The following is a 17857-nucleotide window of genomic DNA, read 5'->3' on the forward strand; positions in this document are numbered from 1 at the left end:
GCAGTGGAGATGCCCTGGCTCCGCTGGGGGCTGAGCACTGCTGCCCACCTCCCCTCAGTCCCCTCTGCAGGCTGCCCCACCCTCTCACACCTCCTCACCAGCAGGGATTTATACAGCAATCTCTGCAGCAGTGGCTCTGGGCACTTGGCTTCCTTCTCCACAAGTTGCTTTCTCTGCAAACGCTTGTCGGAAGGTGACTTTCCCAGAGCCATGGAGCCGGTGGTGACGGTTGCTCCTGGCCAGGAAGTGACTGACCGGGTTGGTGATGCTGTCCCAGAGAGATGAGCCAGGGATCATCAAAAATGGGAATTTACCAATGTTTGGCATGCAGCAGCACAAGGGCTTCATCCACTGATTCTAATCACATTCCCGGCATGAACATGTTGCCTCAGAGATTACATCTCGTGCAGTACAGAGGGCTGCAAATGAGCTTTTCTCTGCAAGAGATTCTTGTCTCACAGAATCTCATCCATCAGCCTTATGGAGACTGCATCTTTACTGCTCACTTGTCTTTCTTTCCTTCCCTTCCTTCCTTTCCTTTACTCCTTCTTTCTGAGGTGTTTGTTTCCTGGGGAAAGACGAAGATCTCGAGAGGCTGCACACACACTACACGTGCCGCAGGCCCTCCTCACCCGCCAGCACAGCAACACCATGGGAGAAGTGGGAAAGGCACCAAGACAGGAAAGAAGGGCAGGCGAAGGAGAGCACCACCTTCCCTGGCAGGGGCTGCTCTGCAGAGTGAGGGGCACATGCCCAGGCTGGGGAAGAGAAGACAAAGACCTCTGAGTGAGGGCTGCACACTTCTGTGGGAGGGGAAGAGGGAACACTTCTTCCCGGCTTCAAATTCGACGAGGACACGGCGTCAGAAAAAGACCTGATCTGGGGGAAGATTCGAAACACAGCTCTGGGGACTTTCTCATGTAGCTGGTCACTGCCCGTGGAAATCACAGCCGTGGGGTGCTGAGGGTGCCCGAAGTGTGCAAGAGGCCCAGACCCTGCCTGCCAAGCTCAAGGGAGAAAGACCCCGGGACATCTTCTTCACAGGGGTGTGTGTGCAGCCAAGGAGGTGCAAGGGGTGCAGAGCCTGGCAGACCACAAGAGACGGCCTGCAAACTGACCCCCAGCCGTGCTGCTGGGGCCGGGGCCTGCCTGCAGTGAGCCAGCCCAGCCGCTCACCTGCTCTTCACACCAGCAAAGGGGGGGCTGCAGTGGAGAACCCTGTGCTGGGGCAGCAGGGTGGGCAGAGGGAGCAGCTCTCGCAGCAGACGCTGCTCCCTGGGCCCGAGGGAGGTGACCGCTGACCAAATGCTGACCCAGCTGCATTTCTGCTTCCTGCTGGCAGGGTTCCCCTCCAGTTCTTGCTCAGCCTTTCACTTCAGCGCAGGGACAGCAGGAAGAGGCAATCCCCCTCTGGTGGTCCACCACCACCACCACCACCATGTGTTGGCATTGCCACTTTCACCCTGCCTGAAAACTTGTTTCCCCGAGTTGGCCAAAGCTCCACCAGAGCCTTCCTGTGAATGTGGCTCACTTCTCCTGAGCCAGAGAGCCCCAAGAAGACCACAAGGGCTTGTTTGCTGGCAGAAGAAAGCAAAAAGTTTATTAGGTGAGGACCAGGACCGTGGCGGAGGTTGCAAAGGGGAATATAGGCAGTGCTTGGGGACCAAGTCCAGCAGAGCAGCACTATGCCAGGCTTGTGGCCCTGTCCTCTCGCCACGCTCCCCCTGCACAGCAGCGCCTGACCCCCAGCTTTGGTCACCTCCCTGGCAGCAAGAGGGCCACCAGCCACGGCGTGGGGCTCTCCGTCTCCTCCCGGGCTGCCTGTGGAGATCAGCATCTTCACTCCTGCCTTGCCAGCAGGGATCTACACAGTGGTCTCCACAGCAGTGTCACTGGGGCCTGGGCTGCCCTCCTCACATGTTGCTTTCTCTGCAAACACTCGGTAGAAGGTGACTTTCACAGAGTCCTGGAACCGGCGCTGACGGTAGCTCCCAACAAGGAAGTAAATGACAAGGTTGATGCTACTGTTCAGAGTTGCCAGCAGGTAAGAAATATAAGGGTAAAAATATATTTAAATCAATCATAGAATCTAGGAACATCACTGCAGTTAAAGGAAACCCAAAGGCAAAGAAGACGATCACATCATTGAGCAAGATCGCAACAAACAGTCTCCCAGGGTGACGCCTCTGTGAGCCATATCGAAGTCTGATGAGCAGGGTCAGGTTGGAAAGGAACGGGAAGAAAGAGAAAATGAAGAAATTCGCAATGCCTAGTTGTAGAAATATATGTCGACAGTTCATATTAAAGGGGGAATAACAACCCAGAAAAAACAAGCAAACAAAAAGTCCCAAAAGAAACCAGATAACCCCACCCACAATTCCTGACAAGCACTTTGGGCGATGCCCTCGGTACCAGATTGGGAATAAAACAGACGGACACCTCTCCATGCTCATTGCTGCCAGGAGATACATGCTGGTAAAGTACCACAAGAGAAACAGATCTATTGGGAGATATTTGGAAAAGATATAGTTATATAATGGAGAACAAGAGATTTCTATAACCATGTCTAGTGGTAATATAACAAGAAGAAAGCAGAGCAAAGACAAGTCGGTGATGGCCAGGCTCAGAATGTAGATGGTGAAGGGGCTCTTCTTCATGTGAAAGCCCAGGAATCACACAACCATCCCGTTCCCCCCTCGCCCACCCAGAGACACTCGAAATTATCACCGCTCCGTAATCGCTTATGCACTGAGATTCTGCAGTCCTCTGGGAGTTTGTGTATCCTGTGGTCATGTAGCTCAGAGAAAGGGCTGTTGTGTTGGTGTCCACCATGATGAAGCCCTTGCTGTCATTGTCGTCTTGTCGCTCTCCCCTCTCCTGCCACCTCCTAGGAGAGACAAGGAAGGAGAGAGGAGATCGGGGGCATCAGCACTCCCAGCACTCGCGTTCCCTCCCCACTCCCTCATGCCAAGCCCTGGGCTGGGGCAGGAAGGACCACCTCCCCCCGTGAGTAACCGGGAAAGGTCTGGAGAGAGACTGTCCTGGGGTGGCAGGGAGAGGTGGAGACAGGCTGGAGGTCCGGGGCAAGGGACATCTGGGAGAAAAAGAGAGACAGAGAGCGGTGGAGATGGGGTGGAATCACTGCAAATAGGGGATGTCTAAAAGGAGGGGTCCTGGAGAAAGGGAGAGCATGGGAGAGACTGACTTGCCCTGGGGCAGGAGTGGGCACTGAGGACAAAACCCCGTAAAGCAAAGCTTCCTTTCCTCCCACCCATGCCTTGTGCCCTAGCAGAGAGCCTGGGGACGACCTCACTACTGCCTCCCCAGCACCCCCCACCACTCCAGTCCCCTCCCTGGCCAGCAGGCATTGCTCACATGGCCATCGCCCGGCCTCCTGCCTCCTGGCACTCCACAGAAATGCCCGCCCCCCCCGGGAGCACCAGCGCATGGGGCAGGGAGGCCTCTGCCATGCCAGCACCCCCCCAGGAGAAACGGGCAGGTCATGGCAGCCAAGGCCACCCGACTCTGCTTCTGCCTCCTCCCTGGCACCTGAGATGAAAACATTTGGCCACAGATCACTTTGCGTGAGCAGGAGGCTCTCCTCACAATCTCATCGCATCACTGACAACTTCCCCTCACATGTCCTATGTCCAGTGATCTTGTCAGCAAAAGTTGGCCACGTCACCCCCTTCCTCTTCTACAGCGTGACAACGCAGTGTCACACACCCAAATGAGGCATGGGAATAATGCCTGCACGCAGTACATTCTGGTGACCCTCTCTGGTTACTTCTCAGTCTGCCCTGAGGGTGGTCCGAGGAGCGCCCAGCCCTCTGGCCTCTTCGGAAGGAAACGATGCCTGAGGTCTTTCCTTTCTCACCTGCTTGGTAAGCACTGCAGGCTGAGAGACCCCTTGCAGAAGCAGAACAGATAGCTGAGATGGCTGCATGGAAAGCAGAGTGGCTTTACACCGAGTGTCTGAAAGGCATCCCCTGCACATTATTTTCCGCCCTGCAAATCTGAGGGAGCCTCAAAGGAAGCAATGGAGTGAGCGAGACAGTGGGAGCAGAGCTGAGTTCCTATTGACCCCCCCCACCCCAACTCTACAGCTGCAGAGGTCTGTGGGAGGGGCACTGTCCCTTTGGCAGCAGCACTGACTGCAGAAGAGAGAGGCTGTAGAGGGGAAGTGATTGTGAGTGGGGGAAAGGGAGGGGATGCGAGCATGTCGGGAGGTGAATGGAGGGGATGGGAGCACAGAGGGAAGGGAATGGAGGGGCTGAGGGTGCGCGTGGTGAGCAATGGAGGGGATCAGAGCAAGTGTTGGGGGAAATGGAAGGGAGGAGAGCGCTGAGGGCGGGGAAAGCAGGGGGCTCAGGGTGCTCACGAAGGGAAACGGAAGGAACCTGAGGATGCAGGGAAAGGACTGGAGGAGACTTTAGCAGGTGTGAGGGGACCAGAGCATCAGAGCATGCATGGAGAAGGGATCTAAGGTCACACAAAGGAGCCTGGAGTATGCCAAGGAGGCGATCGAGGTGGTTGCAAGGCACACGACTGCACACCCCCAGAAAGCAGACAGCGACACACTGGCTGCATAGAGCCCATGGCTTTAAGATCCCAGGAAGGCAGCGCCCTCAGGGTGCCAGCACCTCGGCTCCGCCACACCAGGGCTGGGCTGGTGGCAGCCACACTCCCAGCATGCCTTGGGGCATCCCCACGGCATGCTGGGAGCAGGGCTGCTATGGGGCACCACGGCTCAGCCCGGGGAGACGCGGCCCCTGCCCCCCATGGAGCCCCAGCCAGCTCTTTCCCCCTGCCCCACAGCCCCAGTCCAGACCTCCTGCCCCATGGCCCCAGCTGCCACTCACCACCCCAAGGCCACAGCTCTGTCCCGGTGCCCCACAGAGCCCAACACAGAGACCTCCTGCCCCATGGCCCCAGCTCGAACCTCCACAGCAGGGGCCCACAGGGGCAGTGACTGTGGCAGATTTCGAGCACCGTGCACTCTGGCCTCCCTTCCCGAGACTCTGCCAGGGGGATTCCCAGCACGGCCCCCAAGAAAGCAGCCTCCAAGTCAGCTCCTGCTGTTCCTCTCTGCAGAGGAGGCAGGACCTTCTGCCTGAAGCACTGGCTGAGGCCCTGGGAGCTGCAGATGCTCTGCAGTGCAAAGGAGGTGCCTGGGCATGAAGAAGCTGGCGGAGGAGGAACTGTGCTCCAAAAGCAGGAATTCCCTCATCCTCCTCTGGCACACCAGCATGTGTGTTGACACTTGCTGGTGAGTCGTGGGGACATGTCACGTGGCAGGGTTGGACGCTATGGCACAGTGCTCAGGCTTCATCCTTGCCGGGGAATGGCAGGCTCCAGCCCGGGGGTGGGAAGTGGAAGGAGAGGCACCACTTGGTTTTCAGACATGCCCACATTGCCTATTGCATTGCCACCGCGGCCTCTGTGAAGAGCCCGTGCAGAGAGTGTGCAGCGTGACATGAGCAAGGCCAGGTTTGCAGGGGGGAGTGGGGCTGAGAGATGAGCATGTAGACAGCTGGGACCAGATGGAAGTCCCAAGAGCAATGGAGAGCTGGTCCCACAAGATCCGTCTAAGTCCACAGCCTCTTCTGGGCCCAGAGAGCCCATGTGTAAACATGCAGAGCTCCTTGAGCTGCTTAGCCATGAGTTTGCAAATTGACACCAGCCTCATCTAGTTGTCACCACGGCTCACTTTGGCCTGCATTGAAAAGGGAAAGCTGCTTTTTCCTCTGTTGGAAGCACATCAAGCAGCAGGACTGAGCACATGGCAGAGAGGGGCTTGCCGTGAGCACAGCTGGATTCCTGCCTGCTGCAGGATGTCTTGCAGTGTGGGATAGCACTTTTAAACCTTCTGCTGCCTTGTAGGAGAGAGGGAATGAAGGGCTTGGTATTACAGAACTCTGCCTTTGTCCATTGCCTGTGCTACATGGAAACATCGCCTGGTAGATGCCTTGTGTTTTCTGCACATCACTGCTCCAGGGGCTTTTTTTCTCCAGGGCATGGGAGAGAGAAAAAAGGCACTTGTCTAAAAGGAAAGAGGGAGCCCCACCTTGTGCAGTCTCTCTGTCCTGCCCCATGGTACTTGGTCCTGTCCCTGTGGCTTGCAGGAGAGAGGGAAAAGAAAGGCTTGGTTTTACAGAGCTCCGGCTTTGTCCATTGCCTGCACATAGGTGCACAAAAAGAACTGTGGCAACCAGAGTGACCAGACTTCCCTCAGTTAAGCTCCTTGCATTGGAGGTAAGCCACTAGAGTGGTGTGCCTTTACAGTTCCCTCTGAGAAAGGAGGGGAGGATGATTTGGGAAGTAAACCCATGTGGCTGCTGGCAGTGGTACTGCAGGTGAATTCTTCTGCCTTTCAGCTGTGTAAGTTCATTGCTAAGGTGTGTGGGAAGGCTGATCCAGGTAAGCAAGCCTGGCAAGGGATTTCCCATTGCTCCAAGCTGATTTCTTGTGTTACAGTGCCAGGCCCAAGACTTTCAGGCAATGCACATGCGAAAGGAAGGCCAAACACACCGATCTCAACAGACCAGGCATGTATACACAATATGTATGGAACAACAACAGCAACAAATAGCCAGTAAGAAAGCTTAAAAGGATTTATATGAGCTTTATTAATATATTCTAGATATATTTGAATATATATACACACAGATATATTTATATTATATCTACAAGCTCTCTTTACTGAATTGTGCATTGATGACAAAACAGCGAATAATGAAAAAGGATGGAGGAGTAGAAAGCACCTTTCCTGTTACTGAGCAGAGGAGAAGTTTTCAATTTCTTCCTTCATTTCCTAAAAAAAGATAAAAAAGAAGAAGAATCACCAACAAAACAAAGGCAAACTTACTATAAGCTGGAATAGAAACGTAAAAATCCTGTAGCTAGCTGCTTTGTATAAAACAAAAGGCTCTGTAGATGCCTTCCAGATGGAAGTCAGCAACCTGTATGTAACACAGACTGCTAAGCAGGAAAGAGAGGAATAGTGAATAAGCAGGATATCCACAGTGCACAAGGAAGAAGTGCAGAACAGTGACAGGAAGTGCTGTGTAAACAAGGTACCTCTATTAACTGTGTTTTGTCATCGTCTTGCCGATGGCGGTAAACACACTGGCTGAGCACCGGATGTAGTTTTTTGAGGTGGCGGATGTTGCAGTCCTTTGTTGCCTCACCAACGACATTCAGCAGTTGCTGAAGAAAAAAGGGAGACAGTACAAGTTTACAGTAGCGTGAGATCATTTGAATAGGCTCTCGATGTGTTCAGACACAAAAGAAAACGGTCCAGCACAACTCGTATCCTCCTTTCTTGTATCGCTAAGTAAAAAAGGAGTGAAACGTCCAAGAACAGACTAAATATCGCAGCATATTTCCAAAGAGCAAATAAGCTCCTTTGTCTGACTTGCGAGAAAAAGCAAGGCTGCAGTTTCAGCTAGCATTGTGTTGCTCCTCGGGCTATCACCTCCACAATCCTAACTGCAAGTGTCCACCAGCACTCCCAGGTCCTTCTCTGCAGAGCTGCTTTCCAGCAGGTCAACCCCCAACCTGTCCTGGTGCATGGGGTTATTCCTCCCCAGGTGCAGGACCCTGCACTTGCCTTTGTTGAACTTCAGGAGGTTCCTCTCCGCCCACCTCTCCAGCCTCTCCAGGTCTCTCTGAATGGCAGCACAGCCTTCTGGGGCATCGGCCACTCCTCCCAGTTTTGTATCATCAGCAAACTTGCTGAGGGTGCATTCTGTCCCTTCATCCAGGTCATTGATGAAGAAGTTGAACAGTACTGGAGCCAGTACTGACCCCTGGGGGACACCGCTAGCTACAGGCCTCCAACTAGACTCTGTGCCACTGATCACAACCCTCTGAGCTCTGCCATTCAGCCAGTTCTCAATCCACCTCAGTGTCCACTCATCTAACCCACACTTCCTGAGCTTCCCTATGAGGATGTTATGGGAGACAGTGTCAAAAGCCTTGCTGAAGTCAAGGTAGACAACATCCACTGCTCTCCCCTCATCCACCCAGCCAGTCACTGGGCTGGGCTCCAGTGGCCAGGCAGGAGGGATTCCTGGTTCCCAGAGCCTGCTGGGGAAGTGACTCTCTAACATCCTTTAACACACTGGTTATGCTAATTGTGGGTCGGTCTTTCATTTAGTTACTGATTCTGGTGGGGAACCTTGAGATGGTGATATCACTCAAGACTGAGTCTCAGCTGCACACTCCCATGTACTTCCTTCTTAGTAACCTGCCCCTCTTAGATGTCAGCTACTCTGCTGTTATTGCTCCAAGGATGTTGCTGACTTTTGCAGCAAAGAGCAAGGCTACATGCAAAGTTACGTAGCTATTAAAAAAAAACCCCAAAACTGCTTGGGCTCCTCTTGGAATCAACAGTAAAAGATAGACCCCTCTAGAGGACACGTTGTATTACCTATCTCACACACGTGTTTTATCATGAGAATGACTCATCTGAATACACCTCCATTTGAAGTGACTACTGACCCCGTTAGAAACACACGTGGTGTAGGATTCATCCCTCTGAACTTCACAGGCATCTAAAGAGAGACTAAAATGCTGCTTCCAAGGTGTAGTCAGTAGAGGTCTAGTCAAGAAAATATAGTAATTCATCTAAAAATATGTCTCCTCTGGAGTAAGATGAACCATTACCCAAAAGAATCCCAGGCAACCGGTTGATGTGTGGCTCTCTGTGATGTAGACACCTGCAGTGGCACACAATTCCACATGTACCTATCTGATGTGGGGCTTAGGGATTATGACATCTAGATCCTGTGGGAACCTAAGAAGAACAGTCTATGGAGTTCAGGGCGTTCTGATGAGCACATGTAAATGTCTACTTTCGGGTGAGATAATTTGTCCTGTTGACTTCAGTAGTACTGTTGGCTAAACATCCATGGAATACAATGGGAACCTAGATACCCAGAACACATACAGGCATTGATACTGCTGATACAGGGAACTATGTGTATGAATCTGCAGCTGAATCCCACCTCTGAATTTAGAGAAGCTGAATCTGACTCTCCTAAAATTTGGTTAGATTAATCCCCAATACTAAAAGCTTTCCTCTTCTTTTTCCTTCTCCAGAAGCACAAGGTGTGACATGCCACCACTGAGCTGGGTGCTAAGTTGCCCAAGATTTCCTGGAGAGTGGTCAGAACCAAATTCTAAGCTTCAATTATGTAGCAGAGTAGATAAGCAAACCCTTTTATAAGACCCAGTGATCTTATTCCACACATTTCCTTTTTTCCTAGCAAAAATATTCCAGGAATCTCTTGCTCAAATCTTGACAGCTACCTTGATCCTGAACTCCATAAGGTCCAGGAAGTGTCTGCCTGGGAAAGCCCCAAGGTGGATAACCATTTTCAAAGCTTTCCGAGCAAAACTTTCAAAACTTCATCTTAAACAGAAAGCCTCGTCATCCTTTTGGTTACCACACCAGAACAGGGTCCGTCTCAGAACAATGGCTTTTTTTGGCCATACAGTCTGTTGATTTGTTCTCTCTTCCCTTATACCACTGAGCATGTTCTTGGTTATCTTGAAAAATGCTGTGCACAGAAACAGGTGGAAGTGCCATCATGGATTAGAAAAACGGAAGGTGTTCCCATCTAAAAGCCTAGCTTGCTAAGGGGAACACCACTGCAAGGGCCCCAAAATACAGCTTCCATTCACGCCTCAGTATGCCCACAACTGAAGTACATCTTAAGGATAGTCCTTGAAACTGGCATGTGGAGTTCAGAAAGGATCTTCCCCAAAGCAGCAGCAGACAAAAATGTACACACTCATCTTTGATTTTTAATCTCACATTCATTCATTTCAAAATAGAGAACTCTCTCTTACTATGGCCAAGTTTCCCACCATGCAGCAAAGACTGAAATGAGTGAAGCATCTCATTCAGCATTAATCCTTGAAATGAAGGTTCCCAAATCCCTCTACCAGAACAAAGAAATCTGTTTCAAAATGTGTATTTAGTGACATCCACAATTTCCCTCTTGTTTTATTAGTTTGGTTGCTATCCTTGTAAAGTATTTCACAGAGAAAAGGGCGAAACTACTAAAGACCAGAGCCAAACCACAGTTTCCCAGGGTTCAAGTCACTGTGAGGGCTACCAGGTTACATCTGTAGGAGTTGTCATTTGGAACAGGTCCACCAAAGCAGCAGCAATGTGCAAGCTGACACTGGCCGAAGGTTTGGCTCACTGTTCATTAATAAGCTAGACTACTGTGCGTTTTCTTATAATGTGAAGAGGAAGAAGAGCAAGAAGGAGAAGAATTGAAGCAGTAGCACTGTTTACAAATATTAAGGCTTATGAAGACAGTAGTACCTTCATTTCAATGTAATTTATTTTAAATACCTGAAAGCAGATTTTGTATGAGAGATCTATTCCCAGCATAAAGCCCTAGAGAGAAAAGGCTTGCTCGTGCAGAAAGAAGGTAGGATGTATTTTTCAACAGTACACCACAGACAGCTTCATGAAAGGTCTCAAGGGTACAGTGCCAATATGCACTGGCAATGCGATACAGATAAATGCCACTCATATTTCAGAACATGCCTGGGGTTTGAAGTGGAAGAGGCACCTGGCTCCAAGGAAATGACTTACCAGTCATTTACCAGGGAAATCTCACCATCATCACATTAATCAGAACTGAGCATCGCCTGCACATCCCCATGTACTTTTTCCTCTGTAACTTGTCCTTTGTTGATATCACTTACTCCTCTGTGATTGCCCCCAAGACAATGGTGACTCTGTCAGCACAGAAGAAAGTAATTTCATTTGATGGCTGTGCCACACAATTTTTCTTCACTCTTTTTCCATAAATGCTGAGGTTTTCCTCCTGGCTGGGATGGCATACGATCGGTTCATATCTGTTTGTGAGCCACTGTGGTACACAGTCCTTGTATCCAGAAAGCTCTGTGTTCAGTTGGTTTCTGCATCATACTTATGCAGTTGCATTAATGCGGTTGCCCACACAGCTGCTTTGTTCAGCCTGTCCTTCTGTGGCCCCAATGTCATCAATCACTTCTTTTGTGACATTCCTCCCTTGCAGAAACTCTCCTGCTCTGATACACGCTTTGCTCACGTGGTGCATGTGGTCTTTTCTGTGGTAGCAGGGTTGAGCACTGTTTTAGTCATCCTCATCTCTTATCTGTATGTCATCATTTCCATTCTGCGGATTCACTGTGCCCCAGACAGGTGGAAAACCTTTTCCACCTGTGCCTCCCACCTGTCATCTGTCACCCTCTTCTATGGGAGTCTCTTCTTTATCTACTTAAGACCCATGTCCAGCAGCTCAGCTGATCAGCTGAGAAAGTGGTGTCTGTGTTTTACACACTGATCGTCCCTATGGTGAACCCCCTGATCTACAGCCTGAGGAACAAAGAGATGAAGGATGCTCTGAGGAGGACAATAGCAAAAACAATTATTACTAAGTAAAATCACCTTATGGGACAAATCTGGAAGCGTATAAAAATTCAGAGAGTAAAATTTGTCTCCTGTGGAAGACGTCCATGTTTTTGAGTCAGCAGCTAGGAACCTCAATAAGATGGGATGCTGCTTTTTTATTTTTCTTGGGATATAACTTTTTTGGAAGTCAGTAGAGGGAAAATCAGAACAGGATATTTTCAGCCACCACTTGCCTTCTACAGAAGATACCAGTCAGTGAAGCGAGAAATGGTTTCCAGGTTGCTTCCCACGGAGTTGCCCCAGATCTCTACAGCCCCAGCTAACCCTCTACCCAGCTGTCGAACATGCAGCTATGCTGTGCAGGAAATATATAGCAGGAGAAATAAGGACCCTAGGTGAAAACCTTCCTGTTAGCTCAGTTCAAGCTAGATGAAGTGATAGCTGCTATTACTAAGGGTCTTTGAGGTTAAGGGCTGGAAACTTAACACCTTTCTGAGGTCACCCAAGCCAGAAAAGGAAATGTCAAACTAACGGAGAATTTTGTACTGAAAGAGTCAGTCTTGTGTATAGCATAATTCTGTGGGGAGCTGTTCCACAGAAAATTACCGCCAGCTGCAGGGGTGAGGCAGGAGCCTGGTCTTAACATGGGAGTGTAACCCCAGCCATCATGACTTGCCCTGTTAGCAATACGAACTCTGAAGACTAGCAATGTAAGAAGGATGGTATACTGAATTATCATCAAGAAGTTGCACCACTGGTTTAAATAAGTGAATCCCTACCTAACTTTCATAGGAGAAACTGTCTTCTGATCTATACTGCTTCCTCCAGTTGGATGCCCAGGTCAAGCTGTCTAGCTTTCCCTGGAAAGGAAATGGAAGGAGGAAGTGGCATCCTGAGAAGGTAATTCGTCCCGCTTTCCTTAGCCACCTCTCTTAGGTTAGGGTGTATGCCTCTTTGGTGGAGGTTTCTACCTGCATCCATTGACCACAGAATGGGGGTGGCTTTGTAAATTTTTAAATCTGGGGTAGGATTCATGCGCTCTAACTCTAGGTTTCCAAACAAAAATGAAGCAACATTCATTTTCCTCATTCCCATTTTATGCTTAACTGGTTTCACTTGTGTCCATGTGATCATGTCACCTCTGTGAGTTCCCCATAGATCTCCTCACCAGTAGAAATAATAGTAAATAGTAGTCCATGCAGGTTCTGTGCTACTTGTTGAGATGGATAGCTTATGGCATTTATCTTTCGCTTTAACACACAACACTGCTCTGCCACCAGCAGGGTTTCCCCTGACTACTTAACTATTGTGTAGCCTGGCATTATAATGTCCTGCTGCCTGTTTCCTTCCACCAAGTTTTCAATACACCTTGTATAACAACGCCATCATTTTAGGCCCAAAATTCAAGTTTGGGGAAACTTTATTTCTTAAGCCTCTTGTATTAGTTGGAACCTTCTTCAGTGCTTTCCATTCATTTTCCACCTTCTGGCTTGGCCTTCACTTCAGGATACAGAATTTTCATATATTCAGTCTTAGAAACATTACCCTGGAGCCATGCATCCTTTCATATTTGTTAGCTTTCCCCTTACTTTTAAAGCTCATTTAACATCTTTTTGATTTGCCAGCAGCTTGGCTTCCTACCAGTTCAGATGAAATCTACTCCTCTTGCACAGGATGCCTTTATTACAGAATTGTACTGAGTCCTTAATGAAGCTAAAGCTTTCCTCACACCATAATCTTAGCTGCTTAAATAGATGTTTCTCCACTCTCTCCTTAATATGCCTTACAATGCTAAGAGCATTTCAGAAAATGTAACCAAAAATTTCCAGGTCTTCATCTGCCTTTCCATGAGCCTAAACTTTGCCTCCAGAACTTTACTCCTGCTTTCCCCTATATCATTAGTACTTACATGTATGAGGACAGCATATTAATCCTGTGACCTTCACAATAGACTATGTAGGTTCACTGCGTAATCTACAGACTTTGTGGTTCAGAGGAATACACTCTTTGTTCCTTTCTGCCATCTATGTTGATTAATTTTCCCCTCACAGAATCTATGAACCTATGTAACCTTGAGAAACTTGATCTTTTCTTCTCAAGTGTCAATAATTTTTCCTCCCTCCAAGTCTGAACAGCTTTAGCTGGGCAATTGTCCCATTAAATTGAGTGATCCAGAGAAATGAAGCAACAGAAAGGGCTGGGGACTTATTTCTCTTGGACTGAAGGTACAAAGACTATTTCTTGAACACTGACTTATTTGGCCAAAGTGTTTGATTTGGTTACACATAAACATATCCCCTGGTGGTTAAGAAGAGACCTTGGCAAATATGTCGTTGTTTTGACTGGAGCATCTTAGAAGAACATTAGTTTGTGCCTTGAATTAATTTACTGCCCTATTTCACATGTTGGGGGTCCCAGTGTAGAGGTTAGAAGTGTAGAGAAAGTATTTGAAGGAGCAACTCCTATCTGTGCATCTTATGTCTTCAGCATGTTTCAGAACAGGCTGAAGCACATGTCTGATGTCAACACACAGCTTGAGAAAGGGGCTTCCCAGAATGCAAAACAAGGCCTAAATGTCACTCTTCTCCAGGGGTTTAATTCACCCCTGCATAACCTAGAGCCTCAGAAGGCCGAGACAGGTTGATGTGGCTGAAATGACCGTTCTGCTTCAGAGCAGTCTGGGGAAAGGGCCTTCTCCTCTACTGAACAGCAGCATCTTTTTCTCATTCCCTGTGTTGCCCTCCCCAGTGTGGAAAATGATTATTATTTTTTTGGTCCATGATGACCTAGATTACCACACAGCAGAAGAAAACAAGAAAAATAATGCAGAGGATCGCATGGGGGGACAAAAAAAGAAAAAAAATCTCTTTAAAAATGCGAGGAAGAAAGTCCATTTGTATAATTGCACAAGAAGAGAGGACAGGTTTTCTCCACAGGGAGCACAAAGGACATTTTAATTGTCCCACTGTGCCTTGCCTTGTGTTCAGATGCTGTGCCCACTCAGGAATTCTACACCCAAATGGAGCATAAGTATATGAAAGTGCATGTTAATTGCTAAAATACCTCCTTTCTGACAAGCAGCAGGAGACTCTCCTCTCCCACAAGTAAGCTCTGTCCCTGGTTCAGCTAAAGATGCACTGTGTCTCCCCTTTTGGTTTTAGAGAACGGGAATTCCTTCTTCTTTGGAGCCAATAGAGATTGTGCACCTTGCAGTCAAAGCTGCATTATTTTCCTCCTCTTTCTCTGCTTCTTTTACAGGAGAGTTCGTTGACAGTATAAGCAACACTAACACCCCCAGCATGCTAAGACGTGAGTGGTAAGGTAAGAATAGCGGGTTGTAAACACAAGTTCTATTGACAAGCCTGAATGCGGAAGATGAGCTATTTCATACCTTTGCTTTATATCATAAGGGAAGCGGGAATTCCCTTCTTGACCCTCCCTCCTGTCTATCAATACAAGTGTTCTTGAAAATAATCTCTGGTTTTTTTCAGGTTGTGAGAGCTCGCTTCAGGAGCTTTCAAAGCAGTAGCTTTTTCATTTCTCTGCAATTCCATTTGGCATAATTGCCATGAGAATAAACTCTTTGACTGAAGATAATAACTTACAAAATGAGCTAACACCTTACTGGACACAGTCTAGGAAAAGCTATATGCTAAAAAAAAAGCATGGAAACTGTGTTAAAACCAGTGGTGGAAAAATGTCTAAAAAGTGAAAGGGGAAAAACTGTTTCTTATGCCACAATGAGTGGGACAAAAGGCTTTTCGGTTAAATTGCAATGGGAAAATTGGGGTTAAAATTTAGGAGAGAACTTAATAATCACTAACTTTTTAAGAAGAAACATAAATAGCTAGGGATTGGGTGAAAACTGTGCTACTACAGACTTTGTGAAAACTGTGCTACTAGAGAGTTTAAAGAAGAAATGAGGCAAAAGTTTCTGGGAATCACGTTGGTGCAGTGCATTCTTCCTTGGAAAAAGAAAAGTGGACAAGATGAGTTATTCCAAGGTCTCTTCATAATTTTCTATTCCTGGGCACAGAAAGCTTATTTCTAGACTTCTGAAACAGAACCTGCTTGAGAAGTCAGCTGATTATAATTTTCACGTTAGTTCCGGATTTACAGAAGCAACAGCAGACCATAAGCCCTGCTCTTTTTCAAGCTGAAATGCCATTCACGCTTCTAGGTCAGCTTTTCCAAGCCACCAGCTTTTGCCTGCTACTTACCATAGTTGCCCCAAAATATCATTCTGGCACAGGGGTAAGCTACAGACTTCTTTGGCCCCTTGTTTTGGGTTTGAGAGATTTTCCGAGTTTAGCATGTGTTTATATCTCAGCAACGTACAAAGTTAATTACCTAGACTGGGTCTATAACAACATGGGAAAAAAGCATTTCTAGGGCATGTCACCTTTGAGTGAACATCTAATATAGGTGAGGTGCAACAAATACTATGGAGCTAATGCCTGCAGTGCAGATGACCGCTGTAGAGGTTAAATCAAGCATCTGGGGAGGGAAAAGTAGTGAAGTTTGCAGGAACAGGTGTGATTTGTTAACCTGTGCTCCTTCAAAGTACACAGAAAGAATGCATATTTTTGAAAGGCAGGAAATGTCTCTGAGATAATCTGAGTTCAAAACTTGAAAAACATGAATAGGAAGATATAAGCAAAATTAAACCTTCATCCTCAGTCAACTTGACTAGAGCCGTGTTGGCATTCTGACAGTCACCTTGCATTTGTCTTGTTTTCTTCAGTGTAACCCTGGCTTTCTCACCCATGATAGATGGCAGAAGGGAATCACACTGTGGTGACAGAATTTATCTTGTTGGGCTTCACAGACAACCTGAGGTTGCAAGTCCTCCTCTTCATGGTGTTTCTACTGATCTATCTGTTCACCGTAGTGGGAAATCTAGGGATGATTGTGCTCATCCGAATCAACTCCAGGCTCCACACCCCCATGTACTTCTTCATCAGCAGCCTTTCCTTCTTAGATGTCAGCTACTCCACCATCATTACACCCAGCACTCTGATGACCTTTGTGGCAGAGAAAAAAACCATATCGTACACAGCATGTGCAGCTCAGCTCTTCCTGTTCGGCATTGCAGTGACAGGAGAATGCTACCTCCTGGCCGTGATGGCCTATGACCGGTTCATAGCCATCTGTAACCCCTTGCTTTACCCTGTCATTATGTCCAGGAGGTTCTGCATGCTCCTTGTGTGCGGCTCCTACTTCATGGGCTGTGTGAATGCAACTGTTCAGACAATAATTATATTCTGCTTGTCCTTCTGCAATTCCAACATCATCAACCATTTTTTCTGCGATGTGCCCCCCATCCTGAAACTCTCCTGCTCTGACACTTACATCACTGATCTGGTCCATTTCACCTGTACTGCTGTGACTGTCACCTCCACTATCCTCCTCATTGTCATCTCCTACATATGCATTGGGGTCACCATCCACAAGATTAAATCTGCCAAAGGCAGACACAAAGCTTTCTCCACCTGTGCTTCCCATGTGACTGCTGTTACTGTGTTCTATGGGACAGGCTCCTTCATGTACTTAAGGCCCAGTTCAAAATACAGTGTGGAGCACGACAAGATCATCTCTGTGTTTTATACCCTGGTAATTCCCATGCTGAACCCTATGATTTACAGCCTGAGGAACAAGGAGGTCAAAGAAGCCCTTCGAAGGACAATAGCAAGGCTGTATTGCTCTCCAAGAAAACAACAGAGATTCAGGACTCCAAGCAGAACTGAGAGAAAATGATGTGTCCTTATTGTTGAAACGGCTGACTTAAATATGCAGGAAGGTGGGTTCCCCCTGCCAAAGAGAAAGGAAAAGGGAGCAATATCCAAGACTGCCTGTTGCCACGTCCTGCCTTTTGTGAAAGAGGCTAAGCAAACCCCCTTCCTATTGCAAGGCTCCCTCTTTTCCCTCACCCCTAAGAGAGGCATGTGTCATCAGCAGTCCTTAGGAACGAGCTTTTCAGATGCAATGTAGCATTACTCCGTAATGTAGCAGTGCCTCACACCTCATCTCATGTTGTGACCTCTGCAACTACAGACATTGTCGAACAAGTTCACTGGGAAAATTATACGCCTTCTTGTTTGTTTATTTGTTTATTTGGAAGCCAAAGATAGTAGGATGCATCTTAAATGTAAGATATTTGATGTATAGAAGTCTAAAACTGAGTTAGGCTTTCTGGGTTCCTTTATGCCAGCTGAGTCTGAGTTTTCGCGGCAGCTTCACCAAGCTCATGTGTTAGATCATACCACACGGTCATGCAGGATGACAGTACGTGATGGTTACGTGCTGCCAATTTCTACATATGCTCCAGCAACTCCTCTGTTTCAGTTGCCCAGGTAATACCTGCAATGGTGAGTGAAGGAAGAGATCGGCTGCCAGGAAAGAGCAGGTCACCTCACATCCCTTCATCTCTCTTCC

At 48.0% G+C, this 17857-nt stretch overlaps 1 protein-coding gene and 2 pseudogenes across 1 annotated transcript; 2 read left to right on the plus strand and 1 right to left on the minus strand.

Moving 5' to 3' along the window:
- Positions 1-1375: 1375 nt before the first annotated feature.
- Positions 1376-4927, minus strand: LOC136991817 (proto-oncogene Mas-like; annotated as a pseudogene).
- Positions 4928-7113: 2186 nt separating this feature from the next.
- On the plus strand, positions 7114-11452 carry LOC136991818 (olfactory receptor 5AR1-like; annotated as a pseudogene).
- Positions 11453-16195: 4743 nt separating this feature from the next.
- On the plus strand, positions 16196-17179 carry LOC136991819 (olfactory receptor 5J3-like). The gene has a single exon (XM_067295269.1). It carries the CDS (start codon positions 16196-16198, stop codon positions 17177-17179), a length of 984 nt encoding a protein of 327 aa, XP_067151370.1.
- The last annotated feature ends 678 nt before the right edge of the window (positions 17180-17857 follow it).

Source organism: Apteryx mantelli, chromosome 4 (genome assembly GCF_036417845.1).
Source record: "Apteryx mantelli isolate bAptMan1 chromosome 4, bAptMan1.hap1, whole genome shotgun sequence".
NCBI lineage: Eukaryota > Metazoa > Chordata > Aves > Apterygiformes > Apterygidae > Apteryx > Apteryx mantelli.